The sequence below is a fragment of the Seriola aureovittata genome, chromosome 7 (genome assembly GCF_021018895.1).
Source record: "Seriola aureovittata isolate HTS-2021-v1 ecotype China chromosome 7, ASM2101889v1, whole genome shotgun sequence".
NCBI classification, from domain to species: domain Eukaryota; kingdom Metazoa; phylum Chordata; class Actinopteri; order Carangiformes; family Carangidae; genus Seriola; species Seriola aureovittata.
In genome coordinates, this window is record NC_079370.1 from 6,406,073 (window position 1) to 6,423,774 (window position 17,702).

The 17,702-nt window shown below is 42.0% G+C and overlaps 1 protein-coding gene across 2 annotated transcripts in view; it reads left to right on the forward strand.

Moving 5' to 3' along the window:
- The window catches only part of LOC130172323 (collagen alpha-6(VI) chain-like), a 59,450-nt gene extending 41,874 nt beyond the window's left edge, over positions 1–17,576 (forward strand). Inside the window, exons 22-43 of one of the 2 annotated variants that reach the window (XM_056380956.1) lie at positions 318–383; positions 615–668; positions 1,081–1,116; positions 1,253–1,315; positions 1,389–1,451; positions 4,077–4,139; positions 4,409–4,471; positions 4,608–4,658; positions 4,806–4,841; positions 5,317–5,379; positions 5,469–5,531; positions 8,618–8,653; positions 8,752–8,788; positions 8,915–8,926; positions 10,520–11,013; positions 11,784–11,874; positions 12,278–12,931; positions 13,059–13,146; positions 13,510–13,676; positions 14,775–14,945; positions 15,280–15,327; positions 15,592–17,576. In XM_056380956.1, coding sequence (XP_056236931.1) covers positions 318–383; positions 615–668; positions 1,081–1,116; positions 1,253–1,315; positions 1,389–1,451; positions 4,077–4,139; positions 4,409–4,471; positions 4,608–4,658; positions 4,806–4,841; positions 5,317–5,379; positions 5,469–5,531; positions 8,618–8,653; positions 8,752–8,788; positions 8,915–8,926; positions 10,520–11,013; positions 11,784–11,874; positions 12,278–12,931; positions 13,059–13,146; positions 13,510–13,676; positions 14,775–14,945; positions 15,280–15,327; positions 15,592–15,767 — 2,595 coding nt within the window. In that variant the 3' untranslated portion in view covers positions 15,768–17,576. The remainder of the gene's footprint in view (positions 1–317; positions 384–614; positions 669–1,080; positions 1,117–1,252; positions 1,316–1,388; positions 1,452–4,076; positions 4,140–4,408; positions 4,472–4,607; positions 4,659–4,805; positions 4,842–5,316; positions 5,380–5,468; positions 5,532–8,617; positions 8,654–8,751; positions 8,789–8,914; positions 8,927–10,519; positions 11,014–11,783; positions 11,875–12,277; positions 12,932–13,058; positions 13,147–13,509; positions 13,677–14,774; positions 14,946–15,279; positions 15,328–15,591) is intronic. The other variant, XM_056380957.1, reaches the window with a different exon arrangement.
- Positions 17,577–17,702: the final 126 nt, after the last annotated feature.

Here is a 17,702-nt window from a genome sequence, read left to right on the forward strand (position 1 = left end):
AAGGCCAAAATACGGAAGACATCATCAACAGGAACAGGACGTGAAAAATCAAAAACAAAAGAATTCAAAGAACGAGTCTGTGTCTTTGTTTACGTCATGATTCATCACTGCAAACAGATTCAGCTCTTAACGAAGCTGGAGCTGTCGTTAGAATAAAACTCCTGAGGCTGACTCTGAGGCAGAGCAGGAAATGAGTCGCACTCCTCCTCCTCCACCAACACCTGATCAGCAGACAATCATCCGAATCATCTTTTTATCAGTTATTGATGAAGCTCACTTCAGTCAGTTCATCAGTGTCTTTGTGCTTTGGTTGACAGGGTGAATCCGGTGCTGACGACACCTCACCAGGAGCCAAGGGAGACCCTGGCAACCCAGGTTTACCGGTAACCACATCACAGACATAACGTTTATTGAGAAACAGGTTACATTAAACAGGCAGATTAAATTCACTGTCAGGTGACCTTGGTCAGGTGACTCAGAACATCAACATGTGATAATAAATTGTGAGGAACAGACCTTCAGAAGCATCAGCTCTACTCTAACAAACTCAGTCTGCATTTACAAAGGATTTGAGCCTTTAAATGCACCACACTGTGCTGTTTTTAAATCTTCAGGGCACACCTGGACAGGACGGGCAGCCAGGTGAGGGTGGAATCGTTGGAAACCCGGTGAGGCTTTTTTTACTTCATTTTGTTTTATCAGCTATAAAATCTGCTGCAGTGGATGACGTAACACAGGAGAGTTTATTCAAACATGTATTTTGTATCAGAATTCACAGCTTAGTCCTGACCGCAGCGGCCGCGGGTTCCGACCTGTCATCCCCTCTCTCTCTCCATGACTTTCCTGTCTCTCTCCCACTGCACCTATCAAAATGAAGGCTAAATAAGAATACGCAGCTTTGTATTTCCTGAAGTTACATTTATTATGAAATTCAGTGAACTCTGATCAGAAACACAGCCAGCGGCCGCAGCCTGTTACAGTGATATTCATTATATAGCTGTAGTTGCCCCAGTGTAATAACATTGTTATAATGTTATAATAATGTTGTACTAACATGTAACGCTGCTGTTTTTACTCCAGGGTCCAGATGGAAGGAGAGGGTCGCTCGGTGAAAAGGTAGAGAGGAAATACAACAACAGTCAGTCCTGGTTCACATGACCACAATGACAGCCCCCTTTTAACTGTGTGTGTGTGTGTGTGTGTGGTGTGTGTGTGTGTGTGTGTGTGTGTGTTTGTGTGTGTGTCTCTGCAGGGTAGACCTGGAGGGCCAGGAGAGCCAGGAGTACCAGGCAGCCCAGGTGCTTCTGGTCCACAGGTGAGTCATCACAGCAGCTTCCCATCACAGTATGAAGACCAGTGTCTTAAACCAGTCCACGTTGCTCCCACAGGGCTCCCGAGGGGTCAGAGGTCAACCTGGACCGAGAGGAATCCCTGGGCTTCCTGGACCTCAGGTCAGTACATCACCTCTACCTTTACTCCTCCTCATTAATGCCACAGGAGTCAGCTGACCCCAGACCAGCTGAGATACAGTGTTTCCATTCACTCCCATCAACCAAGAACATGAGAAGAAGATGTTCAAAATGTGACCTGTATGTGATATTAAATGTATTAAATGTAGAATCTGTTTCACATAATTCTACACAGTCCAATAGTAAACAGCTGACTGACCCAAATTTCTAACATGAGGAGGATTTACATGCTCTTTGTCAAAGGTTGGACCTGACTCGACCTCAGTTCAGCTCTCATATGAAATACTTCAAATTTGAATTTAAATCTTAATTCAGCGTATAGATGCATCAGGAGGTTTTTATGATGTTTATTCCTGAGGAGCTGATGATATAACAGAATCAGTGAAATCCAAACCTCCTCTCTGGCTCTGATTAATGTGCGGTGATTAACGTCCATGTGGTTTGTAGATCTGACCCAGAGGAGCTCGTTAAACTAATCAGTCACAAATCAGTCTCAGAAATAAATGAAGACTCAGAGGGGAAATAAAATGTGTCGCCTCACAGCGGTCATGCTGCTGTAGCGCTCCCCAGAGGCTGAACCACTCATCACAGCTGCAGAATGACAGAACTGCACAGAGCAAACCATGTCCTAATGATTCATATCACCTCTACTATTAATGATGATAACAGTAATAATAATAGTAACTAGAAAAATTCCAGGGAAATTTTGAGTGCCACGGGGGCTACTGCCGGGATAGGGTTAGGGTTAGGGTAAAAAATCTTCTCTGTGTCACTGTAGCGATGACATCACACAGCCCTTGGCTGTCAGAGGTCAGGTCAGGAGCTGCCGTTGCCATGGCAATGTGAAAATCTGTCCAGAATTTGGCTTCTACATGGCTTCAAACAATTGCAAATTATGAGAAAACCGTTACCTCTTTTCAAAAACCGAAAACACCCTGAGAGACACTGAAGCCAGAAGTTTCTTACAGTCTCTATTTTATTCAGATATTCCTTAAAATGAGTGAGTAAGCTCAGTGCAAAGACAGAGTGAGATTCTTTTGAAAAAAATAGACGATTACATTAGGTGTCAATGAGAGTGAGACAGGTATTGCTGCTGGACTCGGCACCCCCGTTTATATTTTGTGCAGACCCTGCCTGTCAAAGTTACATTTTATGAATCCCAATGTCTACATTTTGAGAAAGAATTATTTATCTCCTTTTTACGGTTTGGCCGTGAGCTCGAGTTAAAAATAAAAGTAAAGGTTATTTTTCACTCTTTCACTTTCACTCTTTCACTTTCACTCTAGCCAACTGATGCTGTCACTCTAACTTTGAAGAAAAAGTGATTTCCACTCCTCCTTTGAGTGCTCACAGTTTGAAAAGTTTACATGTTATGTAAAAACAGTTGTTGTGTTTTGGAGAGAGCAGAAGTTTTCCTCCGTTTTATAGTTTGAATCACATTTCTACGTGCAGGTATGAGAGAGCTGGGTGACTCAGAAAAAAATTGAAATTTTGTAGAAAAAAGGTGAAATTTTGTGGGTTTTTTAAAAAAATTCCAATGCATTCCTAATGCATTATTTATTCCCAGTATTTTGGGAATAATTTTGGGAAAAATTGGAATTTTAACACCAAAAGTCATAGCACCTCTTTCGGGATCAAGAGGAACTCCTCTACAGCTATTCTAGCTGTAAAGGAGTTCCTCGGAGCTGAGCACCCGTGGCACTAATTACTGTGAAAACCATTTATACAGTGACAGTAAACTGTTAGCTTTGCTGTAGTGTCACTGCATCAGGTTTAATTTAGACTAATGATGAATGCCGGCTTCTGATTGGTTGAAGCTGCAGAGCCTTGAGAGAACTCAAGTCTTTGACTGATGTTGGTGCGGCTCTGTCTACTTGTTGGAAACTCCTGTGCGCTTGTGTCGTTAACGTATTGAGTCGTTTTTCCTTTTTGTATTTGAAAAAGAAAGTTTATTAATGTTTTGTTTGTCATGCCACAAACACTAAACCTGCTACAAGCTAACTAGGCTCAAACAACATCTGAATTTATGTGACATTAACTTCTGTGTTGTTCAGTCTGTCAGTGTGATCTGTTGATCTGGTAGTTGTTACTGAGGGACTGATGCTGTGGTGTTCTGCTCCACTGACCTGACATTTCTAACTCTGCACAGTTTTATTTATGAGAAGAGTCTGAAGTTCACTTTGAAGCTCGATGTCTGTTTGACACATCTGTCGTTAATAACAACCATCACACTTTTGTCTCCAGGGAAACGTCTCCAGTTTGTGCAGAAGCTGCAGCAGCATCTTCAAGTCTCTGCATCAGTATGATTTGTCTCAGATGAGATTTAGTGCTGATGCATGTGTCCAATAAAAGTCCAGTTTACTGACCGACAAACACTTCAGATTTATGACTCCCTGGTTGCTGCTCCAGTGACTCACAGCTCCGACCAACCTTCCTGTAAAAGATAATTTCCATTATTTCATTTTCACAGAATAAACAGTCAAGTGCCTCCTTCAGTCATCGTGTGGTGACACCGTAACAACTACTCACCCTTTTCAAACCTCACACACTCAGGTTTCACTTCTGCTCTGACTCTGTTGTTGTTGTTTTGTTGTTGTTGTCCTGCAGGGTGCACCGGGAACAACTGGAGCTCCAGGATCAATCGGACGCCGTGGAGGTAACGGACAGAAGGTGTGTGACGTCATTTCATCTTATCGCCTCCGTTTGATCCAAGAAAACATGTCACCATGACAACACCTGATAATATATTATAATATATTTTTGCCATATTCTGATATTTTATTGACCAAAGAACTCATCAATTATTCGAGAAAATAATCAGCAGATTAATTGACAATGAACATAATTATTTTGTTTAAAATTGTTTCAGGCTCATGTCTTGTTGTCGTTCAGCCAGGTGTTGGAATGACATGCAAATAAACCTGTTGTTGTTGTTGAAGGGTCAACCAGGAGATCCAGGTGGTAAAGGTTCTCCAGGATCTCTGGGACCCAGAGGAATGCCGGTGAGTAGGCAGTGAGTAGGTGTGTGTGTGTGTGTGTGTGTGTGTGTGTGTGTGTGTGTGTGTGTGTGTTTGTTTGTTTACTGTTTCATATAAACTTTGTCCCTGATGTAAAACCGTCATTCTGTCTCTGCTCCAGGGTCAGGATGGTAAAGATGGATATGGACCTGCAGGACCTAAAGGTGTCAAGGTAGAAAAACAGTTTGATGTTTATTTAGAAAACTGATCTTCTCCTCTCCCTCTGGGGAAGACAGAGAAATGTGAACATATCACAGTTTCATTGTTCTGATACATTTTGTTTTATGAGTATAAAAACTCTATCTCTGTCTCTTTACAGGGAGACCCTGGTTTCCCTGGTTATCCTGGTCTACTGGTGAGTCCACGGCAGATCACATGAAACTCTTAGCACTCCAGTCTTTTACATATTAAACACATGATCAGGTTCGGCCCCTGGTGGTCTGGATGGTGGAGCCTGTTGGGAACATTTTGGCTCTGATGTCAAACATCACAGAGCTGGAGGTTGAAGCTGCTGGAGATCATTTCATATTTTCGCCTCCCCCTCGATGTTTACCTGTTGTCTTGGTGTCACACTCACCACTCTAATGAGGAGGTTTGACATTAATATACTTTTCATTCTGAAAGTCATTTTCTGGTTCCCTTCACAAAAAGGCTTTTAATGTGAAACTTCTGTACTAAGTGCTGAGTTTCACTGACAGTGGCGCTCACACTGAAATAAAAGAAAAACAATGATTGGACAAAGGGAGTGAGTGAGGGACAGTCCACAGGCTCTAAGTCCATCTGTGTCCTATACATGAATGAAGACATGAGATGCTGTTGTTTCTCCCCAGGGTGAGGACGGTCTGCAGGGACCCAAGGGATACCCAGGACGTAAAGGGAACCGGGGTCGAGGGGTGAGCGACTACGAACCTGTGACACTAGGTTATTATTGAGCGTGTTTTTGCTTAGTCGTTGACTTTTGTCTCTGGTCTGATGGATGCAGGGGAACTCAGGCCAGTCTGGAGAATCAGGACAGACTGGAGAAGTGGGATATCCAGGACACACAGTGAGTGGGGGAGGGAGAGTATCATCATCATCATCATCATCATCATCATCTTACTGTGCTGAGTTTGCATGTTCTCCCTGCACCTGCATGGGTTCTCTCCGGACTTCCTCTCACAATCCAAAGACATGCACAATAGATGGATTGGAGACTCTGATGCCTTACTATACTATGATATTTTTAGTGCCTTCTTATACTATGATGTTTTATGACTTTATTTATGCCTTACTATACTTTCACGTTTTTATGACTTTTATGCCTTACTTTGACATATTTATCACCTTTTGTACATTACTATATTATGACGTTTTTATTACTTTTCAGACCATACTATACAATGACGATTTTATGACTTTTTATACAATTTCATTGCCACAACCTTTTAAACCTTATAATACTATGATGTTTTTATGCCTTTTATGCCCTTCTATATCATAACAACTTCATGACTTTTATGACTTACTATGTTATGACAATTTCATAACTTTTATCACAATTTCATTTTCATGACTTTTGATGCCGTACTAAACTGTGATGTTTTTATCACTTTTTATGACTAAATATACTATTGCGATTTCATTACTTTTTATACAATTTCATTTACATTAATTTTGACTTAATATACAATGTTGTTTTCAACTTTTTATGCCGTATTATACTGTGAAGTTTTTATGACTTTTTGTGCCTTGCTTTACTATTACAATTTAATGACTCTTTATACAATTTCATTTTCGTTACGTTTTATGCCTTAATATAGTATGACATTTTTATTATTTTTTATGTCTCACTATACAATGATGTTTTTAGGACTTTTTATACCCTACTATATTATAATGATTTTATGACTCACTATACTATGACATTTTTAGGACTTTTTATGCCTAAATTTACTGATGATTTCATAACGTTTTCATAAAATTTCATTTTCATGACTTTTTATAACTCACTATACTATGACATTTTTATGACTTATTATTGCCTGTTACTGTGATGTTTATATGACTTTTTATGTCTAACTTTATCATAACAATTTTTGATTCTTTATACAATTTCATTTTCACAACGTTTTTATGACTTTTTAGAACCTTACTTTGCATTGACATTATTATTACTTTTCAGGCCTTACTATACAATGATGTTTTTATGACTTTTATGCCTTACTATATTATGATGATTTTACTACTTTTAATACAATTTCATTTTCGTAACTTTTTATACCTTACTATACTATGACGTTTTTTTATGACTCTTTATGCTTTACTATACTATGATAATTTTATGACTTTTTACACCTTACTATATTATGATGTTTTTATGACTTTTTATGCCTTACTATACTATAATTTTTTAAAACCTTACTAAACTATGATGTTTTAGTGACTTTTTATGCCTTACTTTACTATTATGTTTTTAGGACTTTTTATACCTTACTATACTATGACGTTTTTATGACTTTTAAACCCTAATATAGTATGATGTTTTTTTTACTTTTTATGCAATTTAATTTTCATTACTTTTTATGCCTTACTATACTATGACGTTTTTATGACTTTTTATACCTATGACGTTTTTTTTACTTTTTATACAATTTAATTTTCTTTTTTTTTATGACTCCTCATGCCTTACTATACTATGACTTAATGACTTTTAATACAATTTAATTTTCATGACTTTTCATACCTTACTATACTATGATGTTTTTATGACTTTTTATACAATTTCATGTAAATGACTTTTTATGACTCACAATACTATGACATTTTTAGGACTTTTTATGTCTTAATATAATATGCCGTTTTTATGACATGATATGCCTCAATGACCCTTTATGCCTTACTATATCATTATTTTTTAATTAATTTTCATGACTTACTATACTATGATGTTTTAATTCCTTTTATGCCTAACTATAACAGTTTTATGACTTTCATTTCATGCGTTTTTATGACCTTTTATGCCTTTATATACTTTATATTTCTAATGCCTTACTTTACTCTGACGTTTTTATCCTTTACTATACTATTTGTTATGTTTTTATCAGAACTGATTTGGACCCAGAATATAGACAGAACACATAGCACACCAGCAATTACATTGCAAGGGAGTTTATTGAGGAAAAGCAATAGTAATGGTGAATGCAGAGGGGGAGTGGGTCCGGGGAATCCAGGTGTCTGGTGAGTTCACAAGGCAGGAGTACAGAGGACGGTGGCAGGAGGCGTGGCGTGGCGTGGCGTGGCGTGGCGTGGCGTGGCAAGGCCACAGTGGCAGGATCAGCAGCACACAAATAAGAAGTCTTCTGGAGCACAGGAGAACAAACAGTTAATACAGACAAAACACCAGGGAGATCACTGAAACACTACATAACTCTGTAGTCACACAAACTAATCAGAGCAACAAAGGGAGTAACCACCACTGTTAAGAGCAACGAATGGATGGATGACCGGGGTACATATACTGCTGAGATTGAGTGATAGATTGCAGGTGTGGTAGTGAGCTGCTGTCCAGACCACGCCTCCACTGAGTCACCTGATGTCAGGGGAAGCACAAGACATACACATATACACAGGGGAGGGAGAAGAACAGTAAAAGGGAAAAAACACTGGGACTGTGACACTATGACTATTTTATACCTCACTATACCATGATGTTTTTATGCCTTATATAAAAAGTGTGCCTAAAGGGCTCAAAATGGCTCCCACAGAGCCCTCATGTCCTCGATGGTTTGACAGTGGTACAGAACTGAACCCTCACAAATTTATCATCTCAGCCTGGTTCATCACTTTTTAGTGTCCGGAAACACTTAGTTTTAAGACAAAAATAATAATCAAATAATTTGAGGTTCCAGCTGCTCAGACCTTAGGATCTGATGCTTTTCCTCATCGTTCAGGAGAGTGAATTGAGGATTTGGTGTTTTGGACTGTCGGTCAGAATAAACAGACATTTTATAGACAAAATAATGAATAGAGAAAACTCCTCTGTAACTCTGACACCTTTATGTTCCATCTGAACTCTGAGTGGAGAATTTACTGACGATGATGATGAAGAGAAAAGGTCAATAATTACTCTTTTTTTTTTTCCCCTCCTCTCAGGGTCCCAGAGGTCCACCTGGAGGCAAAGGCATGACTGTGAGTCCACCTTAAACTGAACTTCACCTGCCAACGTTGACAGAAAAATCAAAACCAAAAATTATTTTTTCTACATGACGTCTTTTTTGTGTCCTCAGGAGTGTCAGCTGATCACCTACATCAGAGACAACTGTGGTAAGAGACCAGAGTGTTGTATATATGTCTTAGAGGAACATGTATCCAGTCAGTTACAGGCTCTTCAGAGTTAGACTTCCCCCATCTTACCCTGTGAACTGATCTCATCCCTTTCTCTTCTCACAGCTTGTTCCATCGGTGAGTATCTGCAGCTAAACAATCAGAACCATGTGGTGAGTTCAGTTCAGACCTCCGGCCTCAGAGTGAGACCATCACCAGGGAGAGCTCTCATTACAAGCTCCTCTGGCTTCAGGCGCTGTTGATGTTGGACGAAAGTTGACTGTTCCAATATCTACATGATCTTCTCCCAGTGTTTGTAGGACAATCATATGAAAGACTGTCTCTGTCCATTCAGACTGAAATATCTCAGCAGCTACTGGATGGACTGTGATGAAATTAGTTTCACATGTTCACGGTCCCCAGAGGATGAATCCTGCTGACTCTAGTCTTTCTTTGGTTCATGTTTGGGGTTTAGATGGAGTTAATGAAAATGAAACTATCCACCCAGATATGAACCAAGCAGGACACTTTAATGTGTATCATGCACTCTTCCCTTTTTACCCATCAGACCACATATAGATCTATATGAAACTGAAAACAAATACTAAAACTAAAAACTAATCCCTGTGGTGATGTGATCATCAGTCTGAGCAGCTGCTGCGTCCAGTCACTAACAGATTTCTGTCTGACTTCACTGAAGGATCTGAACTGAGGTGGGAAAGATAAATAAATAATCTCTGACCCCGCCTCCTCCTTCCTTCCATGGAAAGCGTCATGAGGTCAAAGATCTGAAGGAGAATTCATCAGGACTCAGGAAAAGAAAAGGAATCTTACTGCACTTACACTAGGAGGTTTTTGTTTTAAAAAACTTTATTTATAACACATTTATAAAATAATAAATCCTCCTCTAACCACAAACACAAAACAAACAGGACTGAATTGCTTAGATAAGAAAAGTTGAAATATTAAACTAATAAAATAAAAATGATGAACTGAGCAAGAGATCAGAATAAATTATATTCAGACAGAAGTTTCCTGACAGTCCTTTACATTGGTTAACTACAGAAAATGAATGTTTAGGTCTTTCCACACAGGGAGGGTTTAGTGAAACAACTTTAATGTATAGACTATAGTATTTAGTTCTGATGATGATGTTGTTCACTATAAATTCATCAGCTCGTTCTTCATTACGACTCCGGACTGATTTAAAGAGAATTAATCAATATTTATGGATCTGAGCTTCAGTCCATCAGACAGAAAAAAGCTGCTCTGTTGTTTCTACATTTATGTGTCTCTGCTGTGGTTTTAAATAATGCTGCAGCAAGGAATTGTGGGACGGCATTTCTCCTTTCCTTTGGTAAAGGAAGCTCCAGTGTTTCCTAAAGGAGATGAAAGAGGAAGCAGTGAAGCTCCTTTCCTCACTCTGATCATGAAGCTGCTCAGAGACTAAAGATCATTTCACTCAGTTTGAACCATCAGAAGAAAAAAAGACTTTTCCACCTCAGCTCCAGTGTGTCCTCGCTGGTTCTCCAGAGATCACTCCTCACAGCTTTGGAACGACCCTCCAGATGTTGGACTGGTCGAGTGAGGAGTGATGAAATGAGGGAATTGGGATGTAGTGTGGTCAAAACGTCACTAAGATCCTTGGAGTTTAGTACGGGGCCATCTTCTCTTTCATGGATGCTTTCTCATCCCCTCCTCTCAACATGAAGTCTTCTTTGTTGGTTTCAGATCGATCAGAGTGCCCAGTGTACCCCACTGAGCTGGTGTTTGGTCTGGACATGTCTGAAGACGTGACCCCAACTGCCTTCGAGAGGCAGCGTGCCGCTCTCCTCTCTCTGCTGGAGGACATCACCATCTCTGAGAGCAACTGTCCAACAGGTGCCCGGGTGGCCGTGGTGGGATACAGCACCCACACAAAGTACCTGATCCGTTTCCAGGACTACCACCGCAAGAAGGAACTGATTGAGTCTGTGAAGAACATCGCCTTGGAACGCACAACTAACCGGCGCCAACTAGCGGCTGTCATGCGCTTCGTAGGTCAGAACGTCTTCAAACGTGTACGATCAGGAATGATGATGAGGAAGGTGGCAGTCTTCCTCTCTAACGGGCCTTCACAGGACGTTAACGACATTGTCACCGCCATGATGGAGTACCGGGCCCTCAACATCGTCCCAGCTGTCATCTCTCTGAGGAACGCTCCAGCTATTGGTCGAGCCATGGAGGTAGGTTTGATCTGAGTCCATAAACTAAAGAGAGGAGGCTCTGAGCCTCTCTTCTGATTGGCTGACTGTTTTCTGAGTGATCCAATAAAGATATAGCAGATTTCAGGTAAAAACACTCAGAGAAACCAAATCCTGCAAGATTTGGATGATGGGTCCAGGTGGGCGGGGCTTGGTGACTGCTACGCTGTGACATCACAAAGTTCCAGAAGTCCTCACGGCTGGTTTTAAGGCTCAGTTTCTGAATACAGGCTGTGTGCATTTCTCTGCGGACTGAGGCTTTGATACTTTCACAGTATTAATATAGAACCTAGACCTGATCTATAATCACACTACACATGGACAGAGACCTTTAGACTGACACGTCATCACAGGTCCAAAAATCTGGACCAGATCTGAGAGCAGCCTGTAGAAACCTACAAATCAGACATAAGTTAATTTTTCTTCTTTTTAAAAAAGAACCCAGACCCATCTGAAGGGACTCAAGCATCACAAGACCTGGTCCAAAACAGACCTGGTCCCAAACTGACTCACTTTTTTATGAACAGCTGTTCCGAGTTTTAAACTGTCACTCAGACTGGATTGTGGTTCATATTTCATCATCTCAGTGGTTCCTAAAACAACCCAAGACCAACGCAGCATTTAAGGCAGGGTTTTTTTTGTCTTCAGCGTTAGTGCCTGAAAAACAACCCTGACACTCTGAAACACAACAGCATCTCTCAGGAGAGGAGCCTCTTTAATCCTGGACATTCATGATGTTTTATTCTCCTCAGGTCGACGACTCGGGAAACTCCATCTTCACAGTGCTGGGGAGGGACATGGCCGCCGACCTGAGGAAGGTCAAGAACTGTGCGATCTGCTATGGTGAGCAGCGATAAATAAATCATCCAGTAAATTAGGAGGTGTATGTGTGTGTGTGTGTGTGTGTCTGTGTGTGTGTGTGTGTGTGTGTGTGTGTGTGTGTGTGTGTGTGTGTGTGTGTGTGTGTGTCTGTGTCTGTGTCTGTCTGTGTGTGTCTGTGTGTGTCTGTGTGTGTCTGTGTGTGTCTGTGTCTGTGTGTGTGTGTGTGTGTGTGTGTCTGTGTGTGTGTGTGTGTGTGTGTTCACCTCAGTCAACTGCAGCTCCTTTTAATCTTGGACCAGTGTCAGACACACAGCAGCTTTAAAGTGGACGTGAAGTTGAGTTGGATTTTAAAAGTCAGATTTATATTATTTATATTCTCGATAAAAAGTGAGCAGCAGTGTGGGTGATGGTTTCGTGTCTTCAGACCCCTGCAGGCGTTCAGAGCAATGCTCCTTCATCCAGGAGCCAGTGCAGCCTCAGGAGGTGGATATGGACCTGGTCATGGTGGTGGACAGCTCCAGGGAGATGCAGGCTGATGAGTACGCTGGCATGCAGCAGCTGCTGGGCTCTGTGGTGGAGCAGCTGGTCGTTAGCCCCCAGCCCCGCCGAGTCGGCAACCAGGCCCGGGTGGCTGTCGTCCAGCAGAGCGGCACCCAGGCTCCCAAGGTGGAGTTTGGATTCCAGACCTACCAGGACCACAACATGATGAGGAGACACCTGATCCAGAACATGCGGCAGCAGGGCGGCTCCTCGGCTCTGGGACAGACGCTGGAGTTCACCCTGAGGGAGGTGCTCATGAAGGCCAGCCAGCCCCGCAGAAGGAGGGTGATGATGGTCGTCGTGGGCACAGAGACGGCCTACACCGACCGGGTCATGCTGAAGTACATCTCCCAGAAGGCCAAGTGTGAGGGGGTGGCGCTGTTTGTGGTGGCGGTGGGCGATCGATACATCCGGACGGAGGTGGAGGAGCTGGCCAGTCCGCCTGTCCGGCAGCACCTGATCCACGTGGACAGACTGAAGGCCGACGAGCAGGGCTACGCCCAGCGCTTCTTCAGAGTCTTCCTCTCTGCCCTCAACAGTGAGACCAGACTCCAGATTCAATCAGTCATACTGTCTGTCTGTTAGTCTGCAGCTCGAGAGATCATCCACTTCACTTTACATATTCTCCAACAAACGTGAATGTCTTTGTCCTGTGTTTATTTCAGAGGGAATGAACACATATCCTCCTCCATCAGTAAAACCGACCTGCAGTCAGCTGGCCGCTCCGGAGGAAGGACAAGTCTTCATAGAGGGGTAACTCACACTGCTGCAGAATTACATACTGACATGATAATAATTACAGATAGTGGATGTTGAAAACATGAATCGTTCAGTCAATCAACAAAAACAATTAATAGATCTGATAATTCAGTGTTTTATGAGATGAACTGGGTCTAATTTGTAACATGATTACACACATCACACATCCGACAGGGACTTAAATCAGTTTGTTCTGACAGAGAAAAATCAATAAAATAATAATTAGTAGCATCTCTAGAGTTCTGACATATTCTAACAGAGGACAGATTCAAACATAGCCGCCTCCTCTGAGGACGACACAGCTGAGACACTGAACATGAATCATTGTGAATCAACTGTCGGCTGCTGTGCGTCCAGCCAGGGGCAGGCACAGCTGGAGGAGTTGGAGGAGGAGGAGGAGGAAGAGGAGGAGGACAGCTTCCAGGAGCAGACGGGAGGCCAGACTCAGACTGGCCAGCTGGAGTTCATCGAGACCCTGAACGGAGGGGACAGCCAGACATTTGTCTCGGGAGCTAATCTCAACGGTAGCCCACACACCACGGTCCAAAGTCATCACACACACATTGGTCTTTTTATAGTTGTCAGGACACTCACTGATGTAATGTATTCACTAACCCTCTGACTTCTGACCTCTGACCCGAGTTTAGGCTGAGCACTAAAACCAAGTCTTAACCTTCAAACAGCCTTTGAGGTTTACAACTAGTTCAGGAGAAGACGTTTGGTTCTGCTCTGTGCTTTGATGCAGAAATAAAGAAATCCTCTAATTTCCTAAAGACCATGAAGTCACTTGGCGTCGTGGCTTCCGTACATTTCCTGTGTTCATTGTCTCATGTTATTTACTACATACATGAGCTGGAGGCAGTTACATGAGACTAAACTTAATCATCTGATCTGGCCTCTGTTCAATTAGTCAATTACATTTTACATTTCCTGTCGTCCTGATCTTACGACGCAGGTGGGGGAGGGGTGGGTGGAGCCTTGTGCTGCTTCACCTTTACTAAACTACACTGAAGGATCTGATATAAATAAACTCCAAACTAACGTTACCGTTAAGTACAAACCTGCAGGTTATAACTCCAGTTGTGACAAACAGGACTTTAATATAAACACCCTGAAAGTGGAGAAACACATTCAGATCTGCAGCTTCAGCTCGTCCTGATCGCATCTTTATTGTTATCATTTGTCCCCTGAATTTCTCTCTATTTTTCATTAACAGTATGATGACTGAACTAAACCTGTGTCATGTGACCACGTGTCTACAGCTGTTCATCAGGCTGCATGTTCGGCTCGGCCGATATTCACAATTTAATATCTCGATACGTCCAGCCCAAATAATATTAATATTATCACAGTTTTATTTTTTGATATTATGAGAAATGTGTCTTATGGCGGGAAATATCGTGATATTTACTATTATTGAATATCAGCCCAGCGTACTGCATGTGTCCTCCAGGGCAATGGCTCGTCACATTTCCATCAAATTAATAATGAATTCAGATATTATATTATATTATATATTTTATCTCAGTGTGATGTTGAAGTGTCGGCTGTTGCTCTGGACAATCTGTCAGTGTGTCATTGTACATGTGTAGTGATAGTACATGTGTGTGTTCTGCTTTCAGCCCAGTGTCAGCTGGATGCTGACGCTGGTCTCCAGTGTGAGGACTATGTCCAAGCCTGGTTCTATGACAAAAACATCGCTGCATGCACTCCCTTCTGGTATGGCGGTTGTGGCGGCAACGCCAACCGCTTTAACACGGAACATGAATGTTTCCAGACATGTGGCACCAATAGTAAGTCCTGCCTGCAGCCAACCACCAGCCTGTCAGTGTCTCTGTGATTGTAGGTCAGGGTGTCTGTCTCTAACAGTCTTCTTCATGTCTTGTTATGTCTGTCTTCATCTCAAAGTCTCTGGACATTAGAAAGTGGTAGATTTAAAGACATCAGTTCGTAGAAGCAGGTTCAGGTTGAGATTGACCAGCTTCAGTAGAGTCACAATGAAATCTGAAACTCCACCAGCTGATGCTGATTCCACAGAGTTAATGAGACTTTAAATCACTGTTTACATTGATTCAAAATAGTGAGCCCACGTGTATCTGTACTGGTTGACAGTCTTCTCTCTGACAGATCCGGACATCCTGCCGAGGCCGCAGCTCCACAGCTTCGGCTCTAAAGGTAAAGATCTGATCAGCTGATTATTATTTATTAAAAAATGATTCAGTGAACGGAGGAACGTTCAGGATGAGATGCAGAAACACCTTTTACAGTCCTGTGTGTAAGATGAAGGAAGTGAAACTATTGGCTGCAGACAGGATCAATTTAGAAACAGGAACGTAAACGTGAAATATCAGTGAAACAGTTTGGTTCCTTAAGTTGAGACGACTCATCAGTGAAGTTTGTGCCTGATGTTTCCTGTGCTCTCCGTCCTTTCTCTGTCAGACGACTGTGTCCTGGTCCAGGACCCCGGCACCTGCCAGAACTACACCATGATGTGGTTCTTTGACACAGAGCAGAACGAGTGTTCTCGCTTCTGGTATGGCGGCTGCGGCGGCAACGAGAACCGCTTCAAGACGCAAGAGGAGTGCGAGAACCTGTGTCTGACAAAGAGCCGATGAGGAGAGAAACACCAAACACGTATCAGGAAAACTTCAGGAAATCGTATTTACTCACAGACTGTTTCAACCGCTCACCAGTTTCTGCCAAAACCAAACTTTTCAACAGCTGATCGGAAGGAGGAGGAGTTTCCTTTGGCTTTTTCTTAAACATGCATGTTTGTTTCCCCTGAGCCCCTCCTGTTGTAGAGACCCCCACCCACCTTCACCTGTTACACACTCTTCCGTCAGCTCAGCTGTTTTCATGAGGCAGGTAGGGGCTGATGTAAAAGCAAGTTTATTGAGACTCTTGAAGGAATCAATCAGAACATTAAAGTGAGTTTATGTAAATCAGCTTCAACACATTATTTTCCAGAAAGGTTGATCTGGTTTAGATTTGACTGAAGCTGAAGGGTTGATCGTAAACCTTTATTATCTTGTAACATTTGATTTTCATTTTAAAGACTGTTTTCCAAAGGTAAAGATAAGATGACGCCGCTCTCAGACAGAGTCCCGCCTTTCAACGTTTTGCTCTTGTTGGTTGTGAGAATGTTTTACTCGATTACTTTACTGCTGAGATCTGAGGAAACTGGTGACGTGACTCTACACTATTTAAACCAGTCACTGATCTGGTGACCAGAAGAGACTCATGACTTCACTTAGACTTCACATATTCAACCTGGAAACTGAAAAGTTGATCATTTTGGTTTATAAACAGAATCAGTCTGACAGCAATCCATCATGTTACATGACAAAAAGGGATATGACCTGGGTTAGAGCAGCAGCTAATGATTACTTTCATTATTTATTAATCTGCAGATTCCTTTTTTTGATTAATCGTTAGAAGTTCAAGCGATTTTTCTATAAAATGTCAGAAAACAGTGAAAAACGTCTTTGTCAGTTTCCCACAAACCAAAGATACGGCTCGTCTACAGCCTCAGTATTTATCCAGTGAAGTCTCGCCTCTGCTGTTTCTACTGTCAACAATGAATCGAAGGAAACACTGACAGAAGAAAAGATATGGAGTCCAGGTCTCTGTCCCTAGAACCGGTCTGACGTTGTGTAGTCGCTCTGTTCTCTGTCGTTCACATCTGAGCAGGAAGTGAGCGAATGAAACGTCACAACTGCTGAACATAACTTTGAAATAAAGACCAAGGATTTTTCTTAAAAGGTGCTATATGTAAAAAAAATTTTATCGCAACTCAGCTAACGTTAGCATTAGCATTAGCAGCTGTTTACTTACCAGTCTAGAGGAAACGTTGTGAGTTCAGTATCAAACTTCATTCAGATGTCTCCAGGCCTGGAAACAAGCACCAATGTTGACTCTGGGTTGCTTCTATTTCCATCACGTTCTAGCCGGGAGGTGGGGGTGGACTTTCATTCATTAACAAGAGGTTAGACTCCGCCCTCATGTCGGAGTGACACCACTACAGTGACTCACTATCGCCTCTTGAGGAACAGAGTGATATTACAGGACAGGCCTGGGCTAGCTGGTTAGCATGCTAACATCCAAACTGTTTCTTGTTCACATCCTCTTGATAATGTTAAACATACATATAGCAGCTTTAATAAATCTTAGGGGTTAAAGGTTCTGGAGCTGCGTCGGGGTTGATGTGATGTTGCTCGGCATCTCATTTATTCCACCAACATAAACACGGCTGCAGCTAGAGTCCCAGTCACAGCCCATAAAAGGTCTGAAGCGTCTCTGCTGTGAGCGGCGAGGTTTCAGCTTGTGTCATCGTCTGCCTGTGGAAATCACAGTGTGGTTTATCAAACCGACTCATGGTGCTTCATGTAAAGAAACAACAATAATAAAGAATTAAAGAAAGTGTGGATGATGTGTCTGTTCGTCTAAAGGGGATTAATGTTCAGTGAGGGTGAAACCTGCTGCTGTGTTTACTCGTATTTCCAGAGGAGGTCATTGATTTCAGACACAAACAAAAGCAGCTTCTCATCTCT